The 26974-nt window shown below is 38.9% G+C and overlaps 1 protein-coding gene across 1 annotated transcript in view; it reads right to left on the bottom strand.

The window, feature by feature from the left end:
* Positions 1-26974, bottom strand: part of FHIT (fragile histidine triad diadenosine triphosphatase) — a gene marked incomplete at both ends in the record, with an annotated part of 502525 nt that overhangs the window by 109808 nt on the left and 365743 nt on the right. Inside the window, 2 exons of the mRNA XM_079540494.1 lie at positions 14051-14080; positions 14759-14904. Of these exons, the coding sequence (XP_079396620.1) occupies positions 14051-14080; positions 14759-14904 (176 nt within the window). The remainder of the gene's footprint in view (positions 1-14050; positions 14081-14758; positions 14905-26974) is intronic.

A 26974-nucleotide genomic window follows, 5' to 3' on the forward strand; every position in this document is an offset into this window, starting at 1 on the left:
CAGTAGGACTTTTTTGGTAATATGGAGTAGATAATCAGCACCAACAAATTAACTTCTACACTGGAAAGGAGACACATATCATTGGAGACAATGCTTTTAACAGCAAAACTGTACTGTCAAGGACTAAGATTGGATTAGAGCCCATACATAAAAATAGAGTCTTCTACATAGAATAATTTTCTGAAAAGAAACTTCAGACTTCTGAATCTCCCAAAAATATTAAAAGATTTACTATTAAATAAAATTGGAATTAATTTGGTATATAATTAAATGACTACAGCAGTACCTATTGCACTTTTCCACCACAAGTGGAAAAATTACTATCTCACATCGACTAAAAATAACTTGCAAAAGTTGCAAATAATGAAAATTATTGCAAAGGAAAGCCATGCTCCTCTGAGACACATGCTGGCTATTTCTTCCTTTCTTTTTCTGAAAGAAAGCAAAAACAACAAAAAAGCAAATCCAAAACAAACCTCAGAATCCTTGATTCCTAGAACAGAGATGAAGATATTTGAATGGAATGTTACATTTCCACCCTGCTGCACTGCAGACTGAATCAAACTTTTCAGTCTAGTGGGAATTGCTTTGGTTCTCTTGCTTCAACCAACACTCTGCAAAGCTACGCAATGCGTCAGTACTGATTAATAAATCAGAACAGTATAAACCTGAGTTAAGACCAAATGACCAGAGAAAGGAGGTAGAAAAAGACAATATGCAATACCTGCCTTCCTCTCCCAGTGCCACCCCATGCCCTAGACAAGACATTCGCTTTTCTGGGATCTATAAAAATAAGGCATTATATCAGAGGGAAGTACAGTTGTTACTTGTAGCTGATACTGTAAGCAGTCCTTTCTGTTTTGTCTGGTTGGTAAGAATTGATGTGTGACATTTCAATTGATTTTCAGACAAAGAGAAAGCTAATATTAAAGACACTCTGTCAATGTCTTGAAAAGAAACAATAATGAAAGAGTTAACAAAATACTGTGATTGTGTGTTCTCCCTAGGAACAATAGGAAGACAATGTTCTGATTAAATAGAGCATTTTTTAAAAAGAACATCTCTTTTGGCATCCTATTACAATATAAGACTGCCATTGGGGAGGGCAGAGAACAGCTGTTTTCAATGAGAAATTCTAGCTTGTCTCTGTGGGTTAGTATTTCTATTTGTGATGTACCCTGCCTACTGTCAGACCACTAATTTTTGGTAACGCAGGCTCTGTCTTTGAGGCACAAAAAGGGTGAAGTGGTGCAATAATTTAGAGGTTGAAAATTCACTGCTTGATGTCTCCCATAGTAAATTTGACCCTGGAATATTAAGGGGTGTTAAATAAATTGGACAAAGAGGTGTTTGGGGAGTAGAAGTGCCAGACATGCTGCCATGAATGAGCAATTAGATGTTCGTGAACCAGCTTATCACAAATTACATGCCTACAATATCTATTACTGTAATGACCTTGAGAGTTGACTCATATTCTCCCTTAACCTAATGAGCATGCTGAGTATAATCAATTACGTCTGCAATTAAAATTATAATTTGTCTAACAAACTCTTCTTTGCTTTCAGACATTTTTAACAAAGCTTGTTACATACTGGTAAGAGATAAATATTAATTTTCTGCTGGGTTCTCATTTTTTTCACTTACTCTGTGGCTAATATATTAAATCACATTACCTCTCACTTTTTTTTTTTTTTTTTTTTTTTAATATTTTCAGCAAAATTTAGTTAAGTTTCAGTCTTGAACATCATGGGATAATTACAACATTTAACAGCAATTTATCATTTTCCAATAGGGTTTGCAGCGTTTCTTTGCCTGCCTATTGAAATTTTGTTTGCATATTCCATTCAAGAATAACTGCAAACACTCTGCCTTTCACTTCTATACACACAGACATGCACTTCTCCTGTTCTACTGGAGTGACCAGAAAGTGTTCTGCTCAACAGAGCTGACATCTGTTTGCCAGCCTAGTCTTGCTGAGGTCAAATCAACCCAACAAAAGCTAAACACAGCCCAAAATTGAGGAACAGGATATCATTCACTGCAATCTGCTGCTTAATTATAGCATCAATCAGGCACACAACCTTTTTTCTTATGTATTCACATGTTCAACAAGCAGTCCAAAATGTTAGTATGGAAATTCAACATATTAACCATCAGAAAATGGAAAGAACTGGAAGAGGTGTTTTAAAAATACCTGCCCATATTTTGTGCAAGGAACGAGCAAAGAAAACTCAGTTCTCAGGAAAGGAAAACCCCAGCAAATTTGATGCACGACTATTTTAAAACCATTGAAATGATGAATTCCTTTTTGAGTTGAGAGAACTTTCAGTGAAGCCACATCTCTCTTAAGTGGGCACTGCTTGTGTAGGTAGACTTGGCGCGTCCTATAACCCAGCTAGCAATCTGTCTACCAGCTTCAATCAGCTGCCAGGCAAACCCAGCAAACACAAACAAAACACAGCCCCAACCGCTAATGAACGTGATGCCACTGCTCATTTTGCAAGCTGCTTTTAATTAGAGAGCCAAGCAGGAAGGCAGTGCCTGAGGCCCAGCTGCCATCCAGGTATTGCTGCAGCACAGCACTGCGCTGAGGAATTGCACCCAAGGAATTTTCTCGCCTGGGACAGCAGTGTTTTGGCACATGGCATTTTTTACGCAGAAGAGAATTTGGGAATAAGGGAAAGACTCATTTCCTTCTCCCACAATCTGCTCTTAGAACTCCCAAATACGTGAAAGTATGTCAAACTGAAGAGCGTTATTTGCTTATTTTCCTTCTGCAGCACACCTTCTTCCGAGGACCTTCCTATGTTTATTATTCTTAACGCTTTCCAAGAAATATTGATGGCTACCTCAGAAATGAGGTATGACAAAGCTATAGAATAAATTAAATTTCTGATAGAAATAAGTTTGATTTCCTCCAACGTTTGGATCTTTTTCACATGCTACACCTGGATTGGGGCCTGACTGCAGTGGGACACGGCTGGGAGCACAGAAATGAGGGAGAAAAGGTACTTCAGCTGCAGCAATAGACACGAGTCACTCTTCCCAATCTGGTACAGATAATTAATAAACTATCCTGCATTTCGTATTTATTTTTGTCCAAAAAATCTACCAAGGTGTTGGCTGTTTTTTTTTTTAAACAACTCCATATTTACACTAAACAAGATCACACAGCAAATTAAATCATAAATCCGTGTAACTAGTCCCCGCTTCTGCCCCTTTGCACCAAGCATAGCTTTGCTCTCCTGAGCACCTCATTCAAGTCTAAGAGCTTCAAAACTAGTTAAGAATTTAATCATTTAATAACATGCATGAAACAAGTAATTGTGTGGGGGAAAATTTATTATTTAATTAGGCTCTGGTAGTAATCAATAGTAATCTATTAATTCATTAATTTGCAAAGCCTTTGCTTTTATGTATGTCCACAAATTCTGTTGAACAGATTTATCTGTTTTTTAATTTATGAACTTTCCACCTTTGCTATGCAACAAGAAGTGCTCAAACTGTATATATTAAGTAGAGCAAATAACTGCACAGCAGGAATGCATGTATGCCCTATAGAACTGGGTGCAGGATAAGATTTAATACTGAAAACAAGGAAAAGAAATAAAACAACAGGGCCTATTCTCCCCACGATGTATGCATAACTCTCATTAATGTTAATGAACGATTCTAAATGTATGTGCACTGAGGGGGAGTTTATTAGAACCTAATAAATTCAGGGATTTTCCTTTATTTTATTCAGTTTTTGTTTTACTTGATAGTTACTACAGCAATGAACTTTTTTAGGTGAAATAGAAAATACTTAAAAAATAAAAACACTACATCAAAATTTGCTTCGTAGGTTGCTTTCTTAAAATGCTGCTTTGCATAAATATGATTAATAATTTTAGATTCAAATTATAAATTACATGAAACGAAAAGAATTGCTTACACAAATAGGGTAAAAAATGTACGGAAATGGCAAAAGCTCCACTGATTCAGCACATGTATTTTCACAAGTGAACTAAATCATTTGTATCAGAGAATCTCACCTTCAACACCAAGGTTATCCTGTTTATCTGGAACTTAGAGAATTGAACATGTGATATGGACTCTCAGAATTGTAGAGGTTGGAAAGGACCTCTGGAGATCACCAAGTCCACCCTTCCCTCCATTATTCTAAACTCATCCAGACTGGCTTCACCAAAAGATCCAACTGAAATAATGTTTTGGGTTGTGTTCAAAGTTAATTTACAGATATGAAGCATCTATTGTATACAGTCTGAATGGATCCATTCTTTAATCTGGGCAGAAAGCCTGCCTCCTAATGGTAATTTCTCTCCAGAAGACCTGAGACAGGTTGGAGGCTGAGTGGGAAAACACAACAGCCTTCACAGTTTAACTGCCTATTCTGCACCTTCTCAATGGAAAACTAATGCAGCTCATTCATGGACCAGAAGAATTACAAATTAAATAAATAAGAGAGAGAGAGAGAGAGTGCTATGTTTGGGTATTACCATTCTTTTGAATACTAAAAACTAGACTTGAAATTAGACAGACAAATTCAACATTCATGAAATCAAGTAGAGAAATTCACCATTTCAGATTGCAACATCTCTAACAGCAAGATCAACACAATAATTCACACAAGCACTTTCCATCTGATCTAGTTTATTTTCTTCCAGCTTCTCACAAAAAGAATTTGGATCAGTGATGTCAGGCAAACAACTTCATTTTATGTTGTCTAAGGCAGCAATGGAGGAGGTAACTCACAAAAAGCATAAATGAAAATGAAAAGAAAATGGTTTGATTCTTCAGAGGTAATAAGCTAGGAGATTACCAAAGGAGAAACCATTTTTTTCTCCTTCAAAAGACCTGTGCAATTTGGCAAATGCAAGATGCCTTTCCAATACTCAGCCTTTAGTACTAGGTAAAAACATCCTCGTCTCTAGCAGTACAGCGTGGCTCTGCACTACTGGGCAGGATCTGTTTACAGGAGATGTGAAGCACACACCTCACCTAGCCCTGGTACAGCATATGGGTATGGCTAGAAATGGATTTGTGGTGGGACCCAGTGGTAAAAGAAAAAGCCTCAGGATCAATTTTACTCACATGGCTAATTATTATAAAGTGAATTTTCCTCTCTGAAAGCAGTCTATCTTCGAAGAAGGTAACTGTTAAAGCAGGGAATCTAAGCTTCTCTCCTCATACTTTACTTGTTCAATTTTCTGCAGAAGGGAAAAGGGCATGGTGCACTCAATTGCTTAAAAAGAAAGCACCGTGGTGCAAACAGCAGAGCATTGCTTGATAGCTGTCATCAAAACAGTAAACAACGTAGAAAATACAACAGGGAATTGCAGACCTCTGAGAACCACAACTAATCCAGGTACTGCCATGTGGACTCATCACATGAGCAACATAGGATAAGCTGCACGTTTTCACTCCCATCACTATGAGAAAGTGAAAGGAAAAGGCAAAAAAAAAAAAAAAAAAGGGCACCACATGAGGTGCCCTTACATCCATTCTTATTTAACCTCAGAACATGTTATTCCAGCAACATCTCCATCACCAGCCAGCTTGGGCTTTTTCTACCTCTAATCAAATGAGGAGGGGCCATTTGATAAAGCTCCTAGAGGCTGGTTTTTAAAGGTATAGTTCATATTTTTCCGAACTTCAGCTTGGCTTTACAGAGCAAGTAGTGACCCTGCCTATGAGAGGTCTTCTCAGAGTGCACAGAAGCAGCATTCAGGAAGCATGAAAGGAATGAGGCTTGAGAGTGGGGGTTTGCTTTCTTTTTGCTGAATGCTCTGGGCTAATCCAGCCTGGCCTGCAGCAAGCATGATACAAGAACTGCTGAAGTGTCCAGAATACTTTATGTTATTTTTATTTAAACAGTAAAAATATTACATACCCTTCACCTTCTCATACTGTCTGGAGCTTACCGAGCAAGTTATGTTCTATTATTTTAACCCTGATTTTCCATTTCTAAATCATTTCTAGCAGAGGCTTTTCTTTTTCTAAAATAAAGTCCTCCATGGGCTAACATGGTGCTGCCAGAACAGATGAAAATGCATGCCCTGCATCAGACGTGCTTACATCTCAGATGTGCTTAGATTTGCAATAGGTCCTAGGGCAGTGTAACCACCTACTCTTTGATGTGATAAAACCTTTCTAGGAATAGAGTTAGGAAAGATCTCAATTCCCGTGCTACCACATGCAAAAACATTACATGTGCTCCCCCTGTTTACTTGAAATTGTTAAGCAACAAACTCATTCAAGCTGTGCAGGCTCTCTAGGGGGCTGCAGAAAGTGTTAGGTAGACAGCTTGTTCTTTTTTAGAAGAGGAGGAGACTTTAAGGGGAAACTGATCCAGCTTAATATTTTCTTCATTCTTGCACTGGCAAGGCAGCCTGAGTTCTAATAAATTTCAGCCCTCTTCTGGCTGAAATTGGGTCATTAACATGAGAGAAGTAACTATTCTCCCCTCTCCTGAGAGACTCAGATGTCACAGCATCAGCCACACAACCGAGGCACCAAAGTTTAACACAGATCAGTAAAGTGAAAACACTTTGGGGGTAAAAACACCCAGTAAACTCAACCACTCAAAGTGGCTAAGTGCCTACTTACAGAAGGCATGCAATGGAAAGAAGAAAAGCTTTCTATTTCACTCATGACCTCCTAGCAGGCCTTCTGAATCTGTGGTAAGCACACAAATATTTTTACGGTGGGTCTTAGGAGAATATAACAGCAGTCCCTGTTAGGTTAGAATGTAAACACAAAGGAAGCTGGAGCCTGAGAAGCTGTGGGTGCCCATTCCTGGAGGTGCTCAAGGCCATGGATGGGGCCCTGGGCAGCCTGAGCTGGTGGATGGCAGCCAGCCCACAGGGTTGGAGCTGGGTGGGCTTTAAGGTCCCTTCCAACTCAAGTTAGTCTATGATTCTATGTGCAAAATCATAAAGTCAGAGCACTGGGACACAGTACTGTGTTATAAATCATTACGTTAATTTTTAGAAAGAGCTATTCAGAAACCTAATAAACTGAAATAAACCTTGCAACGCTTTCTCAATAAACAATTTTCACCTAATACAAAACAAGGAACAGCATCAAGTTGTATGTCTGAATCAAATAGGAATGCTTTAACAGGTAAGATGTTGCACATTTGTTGGAGAGCTACATTCTTGCAGAATGCAATGATTTGTAACGAAAAAAATATGAAAAGGAAACAAGAAAGCAGCAAGCTTTCCCTCCTTGTTAAACAAAGAGGTTTATAAGATACCAGCTTAATACAGAGCAGAAGAGTTATTAAGATGGAGCCTGGAAAGAAAATCATACACTAACCACACAAAAATTAATCAGACATCCTTGACTATGCTATTAATGATCGTAGACCTCTTGCATTGTCTGGGATTTCAAGAGGTTTTCCATTTGCAGCACAATAGGAGTTTGTAGGACCTGTACTCAAGAGTGGCAGTTGATTGATTGTACATTCTCTGTCCCAGAGAATGATTTAAATGCAAAACATATTGCTGTAACATGAGAACAAAGAAGTGAAAGACACTTCCTAATTAAAACATAGGATTTTTGATCCTAATCTCAGTCATTGCGGGGGCAAATGAAAAGCAGCATCTATCACAATTCACAAATTATCTCAACATTCCTCTCCACCTTATGTTTATTTTTCTTTTTGTCGGCAGAAAATGCCAATTCAGTAAAACAGAAAGCACTTGCAAAAAAAGATTTTCTTTCCATGAAGAAAATACTTTGATGTTTTCAAAATATCCTCTTAAAACACTTGCAGAGGAAAACTTCCCCACCTTTCAGCCAGAAATACTTTCTCATTTGAATTGTAACTCTGTTTATTGGGGGGGGGGGGGGGGGGGAAGAAAAAAAGATTGAACATCTTTCAAACTCTCAAATAAACCCTTCTGAATTATTGGTTCAAAATTCTTCTGGCACAAAAATCGTGAATACATGAACACACTCCAGGTAGAAAAAAACAACAACAAACAAGAAGGTATATTAAAAGCATCTGTGTTAAAGCAGCCACAGGCTCTCATGGGAATAAAGGTGGAAGGGCAGAGCATAGAGAACCCTGGCAGGATTTAACCTTCACTTGCAGGAACCCACCGGGTTGCTTGGGCAGAACGAGGCAGTGTCCAAACACAAACAGGGCACACATTCCCTGCAGCTTAGCTCTCACTCGTTGTCCTTTGGGAAAACAGAGAAGCCAGCAGGCAGCACTCTGCAGGTCTGCAGCAGAAGGCAGTCATGCCCAGCAAGGGATGAGCAAGATGCTGGCTGTAGCCAACTGAGCTGCATGACTTTTAATATCTAAGAGTACATTAAGGCAAATTAACCAAACATTCGAGCCCACTTACTTCCTTATTATAGTTCCATTTAGACAGTGTCAATAACTCTGACTAGCTCTGGGGGTATTTTTGGAATTAAACTACCCAAAGAGAATATTCATCTAAGAAATCCATATGGTAAGAAAGGAAGGAAGAATTGCTACCATAGCATAGTACAGTCTTACTTTGTTACCATTCTTTAAGCTAGATCTTTCAAAAATTCTCTTGGTTTCCACATGTATAGCCTTACTTTTAAAACCCTATGTAGGTAGTTTTTTTAAAAATTATCTGTTTACTTACAATTACTCTAGTCCACACAGATATTCTGTCTACCTACAGACAGAGAACGGTACTACTTTTCAAGTTATGTCGGGACATTCACTACTGGAAATTCAAAATCATTCAGATTCTGAGTGGTGAATTTAGCATTCATTCACTACTAAAGAGAATTTTTCCACAACTTCTGTCCCCATCCCTTCAGGGAACTTCACCACCTCATATTTCTAGCTCAGACTTCATTACCCAGGTCTTCATTTCCATTTATCAGCGCCTTGGAGCCTTTGATACTCTCAGTCAGAATGGTGTCACGTCCATCAATCACTGGGCTGTTTCCACATTCCCAGTTTTCTTTCATCTCTTTCAACCTTCAAAAAACCTCAGCAACTGCACATGGGTGTTACTGAGCTCTTTGTACCTGTTGTAGTTTCCACAGAAATAAACAGGAGGCATTACTTTCAGAGCAATCTATGTGTGTATTAAAGGCAGGTTTAAAGGTATATTTGGAACCAGTGCCTTTTGGGGCTGTGAACACAAAAAACAAAAAGCAATATGATGTATGTAATGAACACAAGTGAGGTCCTGGTATATATTAAAAAAAAAAATAATTAAAAAAGGGACATTAGGGCTGCATCTGTTAGTTGTGTCATAGAAAACACAGGCCTGGCTAAAGGACTGTAAGGAACACTAGAAAAACACAAGGCTGATTTTGAATAGATTTTTGAAGGAGAGAGCAAGAATTATTATTTAGAGTGAGTAGGAAACAAAAGCTAATAAAGGGCTTTAAGTGGTGGTTGGCATGAGTCAAATAATCTAGATGCCCCAGCTGCTTTCCAGCTGCTGTTAAGGGCCACTACAGTCCTAGTTTTGCAAACAATCAGCATTAACATCCTACAAGCTTCACTCTAACCTAAATACAGTACCATAATAGAAAGAAAATGTTTATCTGAAAACAGATATACAGCCTTAGAACTACTGAATTTGCTGCAATGCTACACACGCTCCAACCAAATATTAGTGTGGTTCTCAAAGCACTTTCAAGAGATTGCTGTACTGCATCAGATCTTTTCTGGGTATCCCACAAGCTTTCACAAAAATCATGGTTCTTAAGAGTAAAGCAAACAAGACCATTTGCTCATGTTTCAGTGCAGAATGTTTTCCTAAAGCTTGCTCTTTCTTCCATGTGTTTTCTACTTGAAATTTTACATTCATTTAGAGGTAAGACATTTTTGCATTTCTCAAATGCCAGTTTTTTTTTTTTTTTTTCCTGTTGTTTTAAGGGAGAAAAAGGTAGCCTCCAATAATCCACTGAACAGAGACTCACATCTGCCAGCCTGCAGGGAAAGCAGGCTGAGGCATCAGGAGTACCGCAGTTGGTGAATTTAATCCTTCTGATGCAATCAGGCTGCAATGTGATCTGATTACATTTAACGACTCAGACCTGAAGTCCAGTACTCCACATTCAGGGACAAGTAGACAAATAGTACAAAAGAGCTCCTGTGGGCTTAAATAAACCCTACGCTCCACAGTTCTGGTGAAGATTTCTAAGGAATGAAAGCCAGGTGGATTGATTTAACACAGCATTAAAAAACATCTGGGAAAGAAAAACATGCACATCAAAAAATAATGGTTAGGCAATCTTCTCAGTGTAAAATAATTAGTGGAATGTGCAACACACAAAAATTTACGCACATATTCCTACACTGCCACCATCAGCCTCAATTTCTCATTTCTTTAGGTGAACTTGTAATTGGCAAACAGGCCATGGATAACAGTGGAGGTGCTGAGCTGACAGAGACTTTGACACAGCTGCAAAATAGAGCGTGTGTTCATATGTGTTAGCACAATGGATACTTGCTGTGCAATATTATCTTGTCTCTACAGATAAATTAGTTGCATCATGCTCCTGCCAGCTTGATTTGTTTAGCCTTTACAGAGCACAGAGTGTACAGAATTTCTTGTGATTGAATCTCACATAAAAGGTAAACCTGAGAGTTTATTCTGTGCTACGCTATACATCCACCAAGGCAGCTAGAGCATTTGCTGACTTGATGTTGGAAAGAAGGCTATAAAATACACCAGGGAAAATCTTGAAACGTCACTCACTTGACATAGCAATAAGAGCTCTGCATTAAGATGCAGAGCTGATTTCCCTGATCCATGAAATTGCCTGGATATTTAAGGCATTCTCAGACAGAACCAGTGTGAAACTCATCCTCCACTCCTGGCACAAGGACACTGTAGGTTTTGCATTTACTGAGAAAGACAGAGCTCGAAATTGCAGATATAGATATTCTTTAAGCTAGGACTTCCATACAATTTCCTCCTTTTCTCAAGTCGGAAGAAATAAGAATTCAGAAAGCATTTAATGCTGGAAGATGGTTATGCTTGCTGACCCAAGAGATACTCAGGTTCTCTGTTGTGTGTCGGTACAAGAACTTCTTACAATAAAGCACCAAGTGTGCAAGTCTGTGAGCACCTTCGGAGAGCCATCTGTCCCTGCCATGAATAGGTGATGGGGTTAGACTGCGTGCAACCCTTGGGCAGCTGTGGAAAAGATCACAAAACAATACTTTGTATTTCTTTATGGTCTGAAACCTGCAATGTGATTCCTTAGCAAATGTATTCTTTCCAATTGCAAAAGCCTGAGAAAAGAGCCATCTACGCTTCCAAAGTAACGGTGAGCTGAAGATCGGCAATAGCGTTTATTCCAAAGACAAACACACAGATCTCATTAACGGGAGAATTTGGAAGGACCATGAGCTTTCCTGAAATACCATTCTACAGGCTCTGATATCTTAAATTCAAAGGCAGATGGTATCTACAAAGAAAGGATCACAACAATTGCAGAGCTACCTGTTAGAAGATGAACAGGTTCCATTTAGATAACTAGTAAGGTTTCAGTACAGGCACCACTGAAGTATCTGACATTGCAGTATGTCTGTATGGAAGCTGCACACACCAGCAGGTTTCACACTATCACAGAGAAGATCTAACACTGGCAAACAATATCTTACCGTTGATTCTATCCAAAAATCACACTGGAAAGTAATCTCCTTTAAACCTGGTGCATAGACATATAATTTCAGCCATCTCCATAGCAAAGAAAGACCTGAGATGTACTCAAACTGAGGTCCAACCATACCTCCTTGATGAAAAAGAATTTCTTAATCTTTTTCAGATAAACTTTCTCAGTCAGCTTTTGTTTTCTGCTGAGCTGATAGCTCATTCCATTTTGTAGTGGAGTTTTGCAACTATCAGCTTAACAGCCAGTACTCTTTTTATTTCTTGTAATTCAATTCCTGAGGAACACATGCAGCAGCCCACATTTATACAGGTATATGGAATTATACAAAACACAAATAGAAAAGACTCCTGAAGCCATCTGGTATGTGCCTCCATTCAAAGCTAGATCAGCTATACCTAATTAGCTCCTGACACATGCTTGCCTACCCTATTGAAACAGAGCTCCACAAACTCCCTTGGATACTTATTCTGATGCTCTGCTATTCTTACTATTAGAATGTTTTTCTAATATTAAGTCTGTTCCAGAAATTTTAATTACAAGTTCCCTTAGAGAAAAACAGGCTAACAGTGAAGAAAAAAACACATTCATAAACACATGGCCCACTGAATTCAGAGTTCATAAATTACTCATAGATCATATAGGTGCTTTTTCAAACTTCTTGATTCAAAAGAATTTAAGCAGAACCAGCTATTTATGTACCCTCCCTATTGTTCACTTTATAGAAGATCTTGATCATAGTAATTTCTTCCCAATTCCAGTTTTGAAAGCTCTAAGTTCTCTGAAGAAAATAGTTGTTGGCAGTTTCAGATGATAAACATCCTAAAGTGATGATGATGAATTACAGTGTCGCCCAATGATGCAGAAAAGTAGAGAAAAGCAAACTGTTAACATCCAGTTTAGGAGCACACAGACTTTATTATGGAGTCTGGGGTACGCAGCTGTAAGAGTGGGTCATTTTCATCTCACTGCTCATTAAAAGTGTGAGATGGAAGTGCTAGGGGTGGGTATCATTTGCAGGGTACTGGACAGACTAATGGTCTTGAATACAACACGAATTGTATTGTCTTGAATTCAACATGAATACAGAATTATACAGAATCTCTTCCCCTTCTAAGACTTACAGAAACATCCGTTATTGTTCACAGTCACACAAGATGGGGATTTTTGCATCTGGTTGTGTTCATTCAGCAAATTTTCTCACATTTTAATATACTCATCCCCATAAACTCTTTTTTATGCAGGAAAAAATACTTGTCCAAGATAGTAAAAGAAATCCTGTGATCCATTTGCTAAGACATGTTGGTGTTTAATAATGAAACTTATTCAGGGAAGTATTTAAACCATGACATTTTCACCCATCAAAAAGCATTCCCAGTGAAACCCACCCAATACACTCTAAGCCATGACCTGAAGAATCTATTTTATTGCAGTACTGCAGTAAATTCTATTACACTCCTTTATCACTGCTCAGCTTTCCAAAGCGTGGGGATTTTCTAATTTCTTTTTTTCTCTCCCTATCAACTCCCTGCTAAATATTCAAAGCAGACAACAAAAAGGCACAGGAAAAATAAGGCCAATGCAGCAAATTGGAAAGAAGTAAAATGTTTCTATACGCTATTTGGTTGTTAGAGTTATCTTAATCAACCCAAGCAGCTTCTTTGAGCCATCTAATCTGATTTTACAAAGTACTAAACCATAGCCATATTTGACTTTCCTTTGATTCCAAACGTAAAAAATAGCCTTTATCTAATGTTTAGGCGTACAATCTAACTACACATGCATTTGCAATAAGAGACAGTGAAACATGGCTGGAGAGCCATCTTGGATGTTATCTATGTTATTACTCAAGTAGACAGTATAGTCATAAATCCTTTTCCCCTCCATCCCCCACCTTTTTTTCAGAAGTACACTTAAAATCTGTTTTTAAGCTTCACTGTTTCCATTACATCTGAAATTCTGTAACAAGAATGTGATATGAATATTTAGAGAGAGAGCACAGACAAAAGGTGTATTTTCATTACATGGTTTAGCTTAACTGTTCCTATAATTAGCTACAATTCATTAGGCAATAAAAAGACAAACAAAGAGATGACGAGCGGAAGGGCAACATTTTCCTCCATAAAACAAAGAAAAAACTTGAAAAGATGCCACTTTTTATGGCTTTCCTTGTATAAATACACCCAGTAGTTTGGAAAAGATATTTTCATCGCTGAAAAATTTAGTCTAGAAAAAAAAAACTTGTAAATATCTTCCTGTGCAGTTTCAATAAAAAGCATTTACAGCTATTGCACACTTGGGATCTTTTGATCTCAAGATAACATAATGGTACAGCAATGGTCTGCAGATGACTAGCTTTGATTTTTTATTAGTTCTTCTAATTGTCTCTTAATTTGTATTCTGCATAATAAGCACTCACCTTCACCGTTTGTCCAGCTTCAGGGCCATCCTGTAAGCAAAGGGAGAAGTCTCAGGTTAGAGGAACTAACAAGGATCACACATAGGGATTCAGAAATATCACTCATTAATCATTTACATCCAATTTCACTGCATGGTAATTTAGCATATTCTCCAGGGGACCCTTCCACCCAAAGTTTTCAGACTTGTGCCTTTCCACATCAGGCCACAGCAAATTGAGAAGCTGCATCTTGGACCACAAAAACCACAGTTGTTAATTTTCATGCTTTCAGATTGTATTTTTGAATAGCTAGCAATAGGTTTCTGATCCTCGTGAATATAAAATCAGATGCGTGAGAATTTAGTCAAAGCACACTTTCTTAAAGTCTTATTCTGATTAAAAAAGGCTTAGTCCCTGAAATAGTTTTAAATAGAGTTCTTTTTTGGAGTACAAACCCAACACAAATCTGAAAGGTCTGAATTGATAACATATTTAGATGGCCACTTCTATCTACCTGCATATGAACAGGGGCAAGCAGGAGAGCAGGAATTCCCTTTTTCCATCCCAAGCGGTGGGTTACCTTCTCTAGAAGGTCAATCCTCTAACATTACCGTGCTTCCCCTCTGCCCACTTCCTTTAGTTATTATCATGCATTTATTGCCCCCTAAAGTTTTGAACAGCCTTTTGTCATGGGCCTAGGGAAGAAGTTTGGAAGTTCGGTTCACAAACCTGAATTGTGATGGTGAGCGAGGTGGCACAGAAGTGTTTCTCCACTGCATTGCCAACCCTTTGAGCCGTATGAAATAAATCAGCCACCTCCTCAGGACACAGGTCACGGAAACGCTCCGCCGGCCGCAGAGGGCAAACGAGAACATCTGAAGGTGGGATTGTCAAGGCACACACACATATCTGAGTGACTCGGCAGGACAAGTATCTCACCCCCCAGTTTGCAACATGTTTCTGATCACCTCTGAATTACACAGGCTCCTCCTGCTCTGAGGGTTACAGCAATTAAAACACGTGGCTAAATACATTCAATCATATGACGCTTGGCTCAGAAGTTTCCTCAAGCCCCTCCGATACTGAAGCAAGGTTCATGTGCCACTATTAACACACCTAAAGGAAAGCAAAATTTTCACAAGCTCCAAGTTAGAATTTCGAGCTACACACAGAACTGTTGGAATGCAGCATCTTTGTATCTAACAGACATTCCTTTTTGTGTTTAAAAATGTGTGAAGGCCAAAGGATTTTAAGATGGGTTTGGGTTTGTGACCTGAGTCATTTAAAAATCTTGATCAAACACCTCCAAATTTTACTTATCTAAATGTGAGGAACTGACACTATGCTGATAATAGCAAGGAATCTTTAGGAAAAATTTCTTCTCACGAGAGTAGGGAGGCAGTGGCACATATACTGCCCAGGGAGTGGTGGAGTCATCGATCCCAGAGACGCTCAAGAACTGTGGAGATGTGGCTCTGAGGGATGTTTGGCAGTGGGCATGATGGAGGTAGGTTGGGATTAAGGGCCTTCATGGTCTTTTCCAACCTAAATGATTTATGATTCTATAAGTGCTCACCTGTCATAAATACTATATGATGTTAGAAACACAGTAAGATATTTCAGACTTTTCCCTGTTAAGCACTCTGTTCACAGCACTGCAAATACTTTGATTTCATCCTACCTTGGTAACAGTGCTTCATGATACAGTGAAATGAAACTATAAAGTAAACAACAAAAAGCACAGATGCTATTCACAGCCCCCTGCCTTGCTGCGTTCACAGAAATTAATAATTGCTATGGTTCTTCACTTGACAGTCAGTTTTGTAACATTATTAATAATGTCCAGAATTCTTTGCAGAGCTTCAGTTGTGTAAATCAGACAAGAAAGCACTTGGGACTCGCTTCTAATTTCTGTTCCCTGCAGACAGGAATTTTTTTCTGATTTACAGTTTGTGTTTGTATTGTGCTCTTACAATCACCTTTAATGGCAGTTGAACTCTCCTGACCAAAGGCAAGGAAAATTAACAACTTCTTGTTTTTTCAGTATTAAAACGAGTGCTCAAAGGACTATTGGAAGAAAATTAAGCTCGGTGCCATTGTATTACAGTAATATTTATTTTTACTGCATCTTAAAGCCTGCAGGTATTGAGGAACATTCGTCATGTTCCAAGAAATGCAACTAGGAGATGCTCTGTAGTTGTAACAGGTTCACACAGAGGTTACATTGACATGAGTTAAGATGCCTCAAGAACCTCAGGAGACATTTGAAACAAAAAATGACTAACGCATGCAAACAATGTTTTATTTCCAAAAACAGAGAAATATGTTTGCATTCATCAAGCTTCATATTATTGGAATCTCAATTAAAATTCTGACCGGAGGGGGAGAGCAGACATTTTCTGGTTGCAAAGAAGTAGGGGCAGCTTTTGATAATTTTTTAGAGTCCAGATGAGGACAGACAATCTTGCAATAGATATTTGCTTAACTGGGAGCAGATTTTTCCAGCAAGCTCCACATCTAGCAGCTCTCTCTGCTCTCAACAGGAGAGGCCTGGCCTCAGCTGTGGACATTAATCTGCTTTGAGAACTTGGCCCTTCCTCACTCAGTACAACAGCAGCTATGCCACCACTACTCATTTCCTCTTTTTATAACTCATGACATTAAAATACTTTAAGGAAGAAGAAATGCATATTTAGCAAACATACGTAGAAATGAACCAATCTTGATTAGGGAAAGAAGTCTCAATTTGTGGATTTTTAGTTTTAGGAAGATGTTTCTCCTAGTGAGCTACAGGGCATAATAGAGCTCCTGTAATTTATTTGTGCCTTCCCAGCACACTGTACAAAGCATCTTCACAAAGGATGCTATTGGCTGAACTCAGGGCCCAAGGGAAGAGCTGGAAACTTGCTTGGCAGACCTGATTTCCATACCAGGAATAAAGGAATAGAAAAACTAATTAATTCTACTCATAAAAAGGAAATCCATGTCAACAGTAAAACAGGAAAAAGGACATTCGTTTAATCTGAGTTCATTTTTCAAAAGGAGAGAAGGGAAGCTTTTACCCTTAGGGCATCTGATACTTAAGTAGATAATTATCCTTCTTCTGCAGCACTGCTTTATTATCATGGGTCAACGAACCATTTATAAATGAAGAATTTCCCCTCACTTACCTCTAGCAAAACTGCTGCTTACATTAAGACAATTTCCTTTCCTCCTCCAGAATTCCTCACTCCCCCTCAGCCCTGCTCATGCCTCACCAGCAATTGTTTGTTCTCTACCTGGCTCAGGGCCACAGGTATGATTTTTTTGCATTAATCATAGTTTCTACAGCCATGTATTAACACTGGACTACTTATCACTGTGATGCATTGTAAAAACCAAGGGCTAAACACCCTTGTGAGAGCTCACTCCCAAAGCATGCAGTAAAGAGAGCACGAGCCGTGTGAATTCTGCTGCTGACCAAGGCAAGACATCTGTTTTCTCTTCTTAATTCCATCACTAATCTGTTCTGTCATTTGTGCAAGTTGTCTATGTATCTCTCTCTCCTCCTCCGCTCTTTATCTGCCTTATCTGCTCAGATAGCATTTGCCAGTTGGTGCGATGGATGTTTTCTTATGAGGCTCTGCTGACGTGGGGCCGCGTGATGCTCCTGCATTATCAAATGATGCTCCCATAAACCACGTCCTTCTGCAAAGAGGAGTTTCACTTCCTCCTTACATTACTAAGGCTCATTTACAACTCAAACTAGATTTAACCATATTTCTGTCTTTGAATGTGATAAATAATTCAAAGGCACAATCACACACTGGAGCATCGTTACTGAACTTTCCATCATTTCAAAATAATTCTACAAAGAATAATGATAGAAATTCTGAATCAGAGCTAAATTAACATGAGAATGTAATTAGGACAACATTCAAGTTATATTTAACTATGAATATATAAAAAGGCAAATGTTAGAATCATTTCATGGATTTGAGGTCATTAGGAAAACAACCATTCACTGCAACTTTGAGTCATAGATTTTAACTACAGTTTCCAGCACAGGGAGAGTTTATAACATTGTATCACGGTCAGATTTTAATCTAAATAAGCCTTCTATTCATCTCAAAAATTCTCCTGAATTTCAAATCAGATAAACTGTTCATTGCTTTCTGCAATTACCCTCTGCAAACACTGCTGTGAACTACTGAGATGCTTCAGGTGACTGTGTATTAATGATGCGAGTGAGAGCGAGTCCGTGCCTCCGCGTACGTGCGATCAGTCGTCCAACAACAGCAGCTGCTGCCATCCGAGATGCCTCAGGGCATCCAGCTGTTGCTGCAGAAGGACAGGAGCCTTCCCTATGCCCTGTGTCGCATCTGCTAGCCAGGGGGACGGCTGCGTCAGCTTAGGGCATCGAAAATGGCAGCAGGTGCCTGCGGTTGGGCAAAAGCCTCCATCTCTACAGAGCAGCCCAGCAGGACGAGGGGCTGATTCCTGGCAGACACTGAAGGCAGCGTTCTGCCTTTGGAGAGTTGGGACTTTTTGTTTCCTTTCTCTAAAAACCATAATTAATAATTCCATGATTTCTCCATTCACTCTGAACTGCTACTGACTGATGAAGTTTCTATTTCTAAGCTTTAATGTGCACAGCTGTTATTTCCTTCAAATTCTCTGAGTCAGTCATTAGAGTGTGTGCGATTTAATATGTCAACTTCTCCATCCTAAGGAATGGAAAACCTTTATACCTCATTATAATTTGTGCATGTTCCTCTCTCTAGATCTCTCAGGAGTCTCTCAGCAGCCTTACTTTCTTGTCCCAATACCTAAATATGCATACACAAAATCAATATGCACACCCTCTCGCACACTAAAAGCTTCATTAATGATTTATTAAACAATTAGGAATGTCAGTATTTTCCATAAACTGGCAATAGACAGGGCTAAAGCTCCAGTTGTATTAGTGGAAGTGTGGAACCATGAAGTAGCAGTAAAACAACAGTGGGTCAGATGCACTACCCTCAAACCACTAACCTCAAATTGAGCTGAAACCCAAGGATGCCCTGCAACCTCAACAAAACAGCTTGTCCTTACATACCAGGCACAGCAGCCCACTCCCCACATAACCTTGAGGAGATTGTTCAATGCACTAAAGCCTGAAAACCTCCTCCATAATTCAAATTAACAGCCTTTGCCTTTTTCCCAGTGTTTGTATAATTAAGATGGTAACCTGTTCAGAAAAGCTCAGACTCAAGGCCAAGAAAGCACAGTTCAACAAGTCTCTACACACCAGCAGAGCCAGGATGATGAAACATGTCAGCTCTCAGCACTCAACATCAAGGTTGCACGCATTTCTGTAAATCTCTTTCACTATTTCATCGACTTCTTAGACCACAGTAACTGGAGCCCTTGGAGACTGGCATTCACAAGGATTTACTGCAATGGTACCTGGCTGGACACAGCCAAAACTATGCTCAGTTTTGCCAAGCACAATTTCCCCATCCACTTCTATGCATTTAAGGATGTATTTGCATAGGAGACAATGGGTCTCTAATGAAAAGCAATCATTTGCTAACCACACAATGACTGAGCTGATCACACAAAAAATGCTTCAGATTCTAGAAGAAATGTAAAACACATGGCCAATATCTGCATCCCATTTTAAAGGCACTTTTCCTTTTCCTAGTAGACAGATTGGAGACCAAAACTCAAAGGCACAGTAGTCATTTCCATTGGCTCTATCTGAATAACAACTTTGAAGTCCAAATTACTGCAATTCTGTATCTAGGGTCTAATCTAGACTCCATACTCCCTTTAGTGGGATTCTGATCAGCCCCATAAAGACCCCTATGATAAATTTTCACACACTACTATGCAGTTATTCTGTAGTTTTGAATCTTTGGGAAGGAGGTCTTTGACCTGACCGGTAAAAAAGAAAAAAGAGCAAAACAAACAAAACAAAACAAAACAAACAAACAAACAACAAAACACCAAAAAGGAAAACATAAGAGACTAAAACGTCTTTTAAGTAAGAAGCTTTAGAACTAAACAGCTTTTTCCTGGATGTCTCCATTCCGCTATATAGAAAACGTACTTTTAATCTAGACTTCTGTTTTCTGACTTCAATTCTCAAACAGAACAATTTAAAGCTTCATAAAGAAAAAAAAAAAAAAAGATCTGCAGGTGCAGACATTCTAAGAATAGAAGTAAAGTTGGTTTTCTTCTTCTTTCTTTTTTAGTCAACAAAAGGAGACAGTTAAAAACACAAAAAACTGACAAGCTTTCCTAACACAAAGATTTAGAAGAACAAAATACTTGGAGAAAAAGGTAGAATGCCTAAAACTGAAAGGTTATCTGCTGCTTTATGAATATACTGGGTTTGGCCAAGGCTGTTAGTTTTCTAAACCATTTGCTACAAATGATTTTAAGTTAGGAAAATGACTTTCAGCGTGGTCAGGAATTCACAGATGGTACTAAGATAGAAATACTATTGTTGTGCTGGAAACCTTAAAAAGAGTTCAAAAAATAAAAGTCTTCCCTCTAATAACAGCAGAAGACTCAAAAATATCAAAAACTCCCAGATATTTTAAAGGTGAAAAGTAGGAAAAATATTCAAGTTAGCTCAAATGTTTTGAAAACTTAGAACGTTTCAAACCTTCTTAAAACTCTTATAATTTTTCATTAATAATTTATGTTTGGAAAACTCATGAAAAATGATTTTATCATTAATATTTTGACTTTGACTAAACAGTTTGCAATACAGACTGCAGCACCACGCATACCATATCTTTCTAAGAGGAGAAGGCATTTGAGAGAGGTGCAGGAATTGTGCCCTTTGAGCATGGCACTGCTCGGCAGGCAGCCCAGACCTCCCCAGGGTGGGGGGACGGGACCTGGATGTGGCTGCTGGGAGCTCAGGGGCGAGAAGAACCAGCTGGAGAAGACTGCAGCAAATGATTATTTATAACCATCTCATGCATCTGTATAAAATAACCCTTCTGCACATCCATAAGCAAGCTGATGGGAATGTTGAAATAATGGGCTGTGGGGAGCTGGGAGAGGGATTATTCTTTTCTTACTCTCTTTTACATGAATTTGCATCAAGTGCCCCAAGCACAGAGAATCATTCAGACGAAGCTTTGAGTATTAAAACTCACCACAACGTTGTCCCCACATTCAACAGGGGACTGTAGGCAGGGGTATTGAATTCATCACCGCATCTTAGCACAAGTTTTCTTTGTTCAAAAACTCTAATTGCTAACAGAAATCAGTCCCACAGCTCAGGAAAAAAAAAATAAAAAATACCAGGAGAGTGCATGACTAATAAAATTAATATAGCTGGAAAACAGCCGCTAGTCATTTGTCTTATTCTGCCCTGTCCTTGAACAATTTTGCACATTTTGAAAGCTACAGGAGCAATTCCTCTGCAAAAAAAACCAATAATGGTTTCACAGGCACTGCGCATAGGAAGAGGGATGAAGGAAGCAAAGACAACTGGAAAAGCGCAGTTATGTACACAATTACAGGCACACAAAAGCTGTATCAACGTAGCATGGAAAAGGTCTTTAAAAAATGAACCTAATACACGTTCTCCTGCATTAGGACAATAGCTCAATGCATCACTTCAGCCCCACTTAACCCACTGAATGTGCACAAGTATTGCAAGAACTGATGCAGGATAGTTCTTATTCAGCAAGACCGTGTGACTCACTTCTAGAAGGGAATCTGTAAAAGCTATGTGGATTAAAAATGAGCACTTCATAACAGGAAAAGGTGAAGGAACACTTCAGCAGGTTTTATATATAGAATTGGATTTAAATATATTTTAGAAGGATGCTCTGGTAATGAGAACGTGTCAGTTTGGGAGAAAATATATCTATAAACAACAAAGATGAATAAGGCCAAATAAAAATGAAATAAAATTACAGTAAGAAATTATAACATTGTTTCAGACTATTAAAATAACACACATTTTTCTGATCTGCTATGCCACTTCACCGCATTAATAAGAAAAAGTCATTAAGATAAGACAAATTATCTAAACACAACTGATTTTGATAAGGCAGCTCAGTACACATTTACATTAATACAGAAGGCCAGATTGAAGCAGTAAAAAAAAAAAGTTAGTGGTTTCAATGGAACAAAAAGTAATCAGTGTAAATCATTGACACAGAGCTCTGTGCACCATGATAAGAGAACGGTTTTAAGACCACACTGCAGCTTTCATGTAGGTTTGGGGTTTTGTTTTTGTTTTTTATTCTGCCTGATCTTTTCATCCTACTGCAGATACTTAAAATAATTCACGTCAATAGAAGGAGAGCTAGTTGCAAGAAATTAACAGTAAGTATTATTTTACTTTCTGCAGTATAAGTCAGTACATCTTATTTAAATGCAGATGTCAGATAGCACACAAAGTACAAAGGACTGCTACTCAAAGCAGAGTGACTCCATGAGACAGAGAGCTGCAGCAGGGAAATGTGAGATTCCGAAGTGTTAACTTTTCATTTTAAACAAGCCTTTCAGGTATTTGATTTCCCTTTACATGCCTTTAGGGTATGTCAAGTAGGTCACAAAGAGCTCAGTTCTTCATAGTGAGTGGTATCTTACTGTAGGATTCCTTCCTTTCTGCTAGTGACTGACCCCAAGGGCAGCCTCGGGCAATAGCGGGTGCTGAAGTGGAACCACAGCAAGAACAGCAACAGGAGGTTGTGGCTCAGAAACATGCATCTGATCCAAGTTTCATTTGGTGCCAATTTATTGCAGAACTAAACTTGTAGTATGGGGAATCATAACCACATTCTAGAATCACATTAAGCACTTGATCTTTGAAGGTACAAAAGCAATAACCAGTGGCCACACTGGGAAAGTAGAAGCCCAGTATGAGACCACTTCATCTGCAATTGCAACTGCTGAAACTCTCCTGTAATGACACACTATTGCACAACTCATACCAGATAATGACTATGTCTGTATTGCTCTTAGCTGATATACCCTGCTTCTAAATAAATTACAAAACCACTCATAGTTAGGCAGGGCTATCTATGCATGTATATCATCTATAAATGTACAAGATGACTGGAAAAACAGCCACAGAATCATAGAATGGGTTGAAAAGGACCATAATGATCATCTAGTTTCAACCCTAGTGCTATGTGCAGAGTCGTCAACCACTAGACCAGGCTGCCCAGAGCCACATCCAGCCCGGCCTTGAATGCCTGCAGGGATGGGGCATCCACAACAGCCTTGGGCAACCTGTTCCAGTTACAGCATTAGTAAGACACCACTTACACATACTCTTTGCAATGCTGCACTAAGTCTATGCTGAACAGCATGCAGAAAGACATGCTTCTGGTAGCACATGCCAGACCAACAGTACCTTCATTTCATAGCCAGTGAAGCATCAGCGGGAGGAATGCAGTACAAGACCAATTACTGGAGTACCACTGGGGACAAAGAATAGGCTTGGATAATCAAGGATTCAAATAATGAAGGTAATTTTGAATGTAATTGATAGATAATGAGGAACATGAATAACAGGGAGTTTTGGAAAACTGAATTTGGATAATTCAGACTATCTTACAGTAAATGTATTCCTCAAAGAATATTGTGATGTATGCTGGGATTTTCAAAGTTTTTGAAAGGAATAAGACAACTGATTCCCATTAATTTCTCAGAAGTGTTTTTCTACCTAGTTCTGTTGAGGAGCTTGAATTAAAGTCAATGGAGAATTGTGCGTCTTCTTAAACTGAAAGCTCTCATGGCATATTTTACAGGCAATGTTATTGATATTGCTACAGAGCAACAGGATAGGCTATGCTGTTCCAGATAATTCCAGGAGATTAGAATAAGCTTAAAATACAAAGGGGAGAAACAAACTTCAAACAAAGAAACAAAGTTTTCTATGTCTCTTGCAAGAATGTTTTAGCATTCAGAACATCAGCACCTGCAGGAACATTTTGAAAAAACAAGAGACCTTTCTATCAGCTTTATGAAAGAATTGTTTAGCACTTGCAAGTCAGAAAGGCAATCCCTTGGCTTTGCAAGATTGTGTGTTCATCTTTGCTACTGCACCTAAATATAACTGCCAGTGCCTTTCAATCAGTTCCTTTGAATGCTAAAAATTACTTAGTCCACAATAAGGAATCCAGATGAATTTTTTTCCACATAGGCTAACATGCAGTTGAAATGGGCATAACAGAGAAACGACTCTGCAAAGTAGCAGGGTCTATTATTGTTTTGTAAAGGTTACTACTACTTTGTTGTTTAGAAGAGCCTATGGAAAATAGTGTTATTGTCATCCCAAGGAATCTCACATTACTCACCAATGAAGCACAGGAGTATGTACACACTCCCCCATGCCTTCAGGAAACAGAAGGTCACCCTTAGATACGTTAATACTTGGGAAACATAGAAATGGTAAATAAGGGAAATTAAATTAGGGTCTAGTGGAGATATTTCAAAATAAAGAGGGTTATAACAATAGCCTCTTCTGTAGTTTATATATAAGAGGTTTACAACAGCTAGTGATGCAAAGTAGGGAATCAGCTTTCACTCTGCTGCCGTAAAGGGAAATGTGGGGTGAAAATATCAAAGACCGTGTGTAACACTTGAGATTCAGAGGAAATCCACCACTGAAAGAAATTATTTTAAGCCACAAACCCTTAGCTGCTTAATTTTGACAATTTATTTCATATCTGCTTGATATGAACACAAAAAGCTTGATATCTACAAGAATGTTCGCAAAAAATGCATTTGTAAGGGCAAAATGCTCCCAAAGATACATTTTCCCTCACCTGCCAGAAGAGTCAGTTTTGGATGTCATACTTTAAAACTGAGAAAATGTAAAACAGATTTAGAGTGTGCAAAACACTCCTTTTAAATACAACATAAAACTCAAGCAGAGATGGTAAAGCACCTGAGATGATGAATGCTATAAGAGTGGAGAGAATCAGAAAGGAGGTTTCCCCCTTGGTTTTCACTCACATAATACACCCTCTTTGATAAGGACAACAGAACTCTGCATCATGATAGCCTCAGTAGATGCTTTTCTTGTTAATGCTCATTGTTCCCAGCTCAGACCATCATAGCTAAGCATTTCAGCATGCACGGTACATAAATTCATACCCTCATTCAGGACTCCTGCAATATTCAAGCACATGAGAATCAGGAAGACAAAGTAGCAGTTTAACTCTGAATAACCTTATTTTGCGTGAGTGTCATCTGAAACCATTACTTTAATGTGATTATCTGTTTTTATTATTTCCTTTCTGTGGACTTGAAATAAAGACACAACTGAGACTCTCTCAGACACGGTTGTTGGCACTATTACAGTCTCTCTACTGTCATCAACAGAGATCTGATCTGTAAATCAAGTTAGACTCTGAGGGCTACCAAAGAGCAAGCCCTCTTTATCACGTCATTACACAGCAAAGCTACCAATTCTTCTGGCTCACTCAGAAAAACAGACTGTGTTAGTTCCTTTACATAACCAGAGCAGTTCTTAATGCACAGATTATTGACTTAGTGGGGTTTTATCATGTCCCAGAGTACCAGGGGATTCCTTAATCCAGGCCTTCTTTGCATGATCTATTTTCATGGCTCTTCTTATTGTCACGGTCTGTCATTATAATGATTTGCAAATCCAGAACTAGAGCATGCCTAGCTCAAGGAAGAGGGGGAGAGGACATGTCCTCCCACCTACCTGCCTTCTCACACAAGCACTGAACCCCATCAGATGCAGTATGACAAAAATTCCTGCAAGGCTGAGTGTCACCAAACTTACAAGGGGAAATCCTGTATGTCCTGTAGCTGTGAGATCAATGCAAAATCAACTGAAAAAGGAATATGAAAAGCTGCTTGCAGAGGTAAGATGTCCTATGTCTCTTCCTGTGGGTCTCTCTACTCAGTAAAGAGACCAGAGCCTGCTCTCCTCCCTCCCAATCCCTGCTCCTCTCCAATCTGTCCAGGAGTAGGCTCAAATGGAAACTCTATGATCCCCCCACTCCGAATGAAGCTCCCCATGAGTCTGCACACAGTGCAAGGACAGGGTTCAAAGTTACCAGGTGCTTTATCACAAGGTTCCTCAATGCAAGTTCCTGATTTATGGCCCCTATCCCTTTACCCTCATCTCATCCTCTTTAAAGGGTGTTTCCTCTGCTAGTGTTAGAAACAATGTGGGATCACAGACCAAGAAATCTCACTGGAACAAGGCGTGCTACTAATGTATCACTGCAAGTCTACATACCTGCCAAGATCTGGGCTCTGATCTATGCTTTGGACCTCTCCATGTTACCATAATACAAGTTGATCATAACAATATGTTACAAGCATATGTTCCTAGCAGACAGTTCCTTGAAGTGAAGAAAACACAGTTTAAACCTGATACGTTATCAATGTTAAAAAAAGAAAAAAGAAAAAAAAAAAGAAAAAAAGAAAAAAAGAAAAAAAGAAAGAACAACAAAGAAAGATGACAGTACTCCAACCTCATCCTGGGTGCAATGGAGAAAAACAGTGTTGAATTTGGTATCATGAACTTTGTTTCAGCAAATACATTTTATAATCCAAGTGCTTCTTTCTTAAATTAGAAGCACACAGATTTTCATGGGGGTTTATGAGCACCATCAAAGGGGTCTAGCTGAGAAAAGTGGATGTCTTTCTCTTTCCAAAGGTCACAAAGTAGCTATCCCGTATCTAGGGGCTTAAAGAGCAGGAACATTTGGTACTCCTCCACATGAAAGCATCTCCTCCGTCATTTGTTCAGCTTCCTCTTGTTAAGCTGCTGGATGTGAATCACCCAGTGACCTTGCCACATGGCAGAGATGGCTACAAATACTGCTACAAAATGGTCTTATAAAAGCCAGGCACATGCAGGTTGTTCTGGAAATGAAACACACCATCTCTGCAGAATTCTCTTGAATTTGCCTGCCTACAATTCACATGCAATCCTGTGCCAGTACTTGCCAC

This window comes from Tetrao urogallus (genome assembly GCF_951394365.1).
Source record: "Tetrao urogallus genome assembly, chromosome: 10".
In the NCBI taxonomy this organism is placed as follows: domain Eukaryota; kingdom Metazoa; phylum Chordata; class Aves; order Galliformes; family Phasianidae; genus Tetrao; species Tetrao urogallus.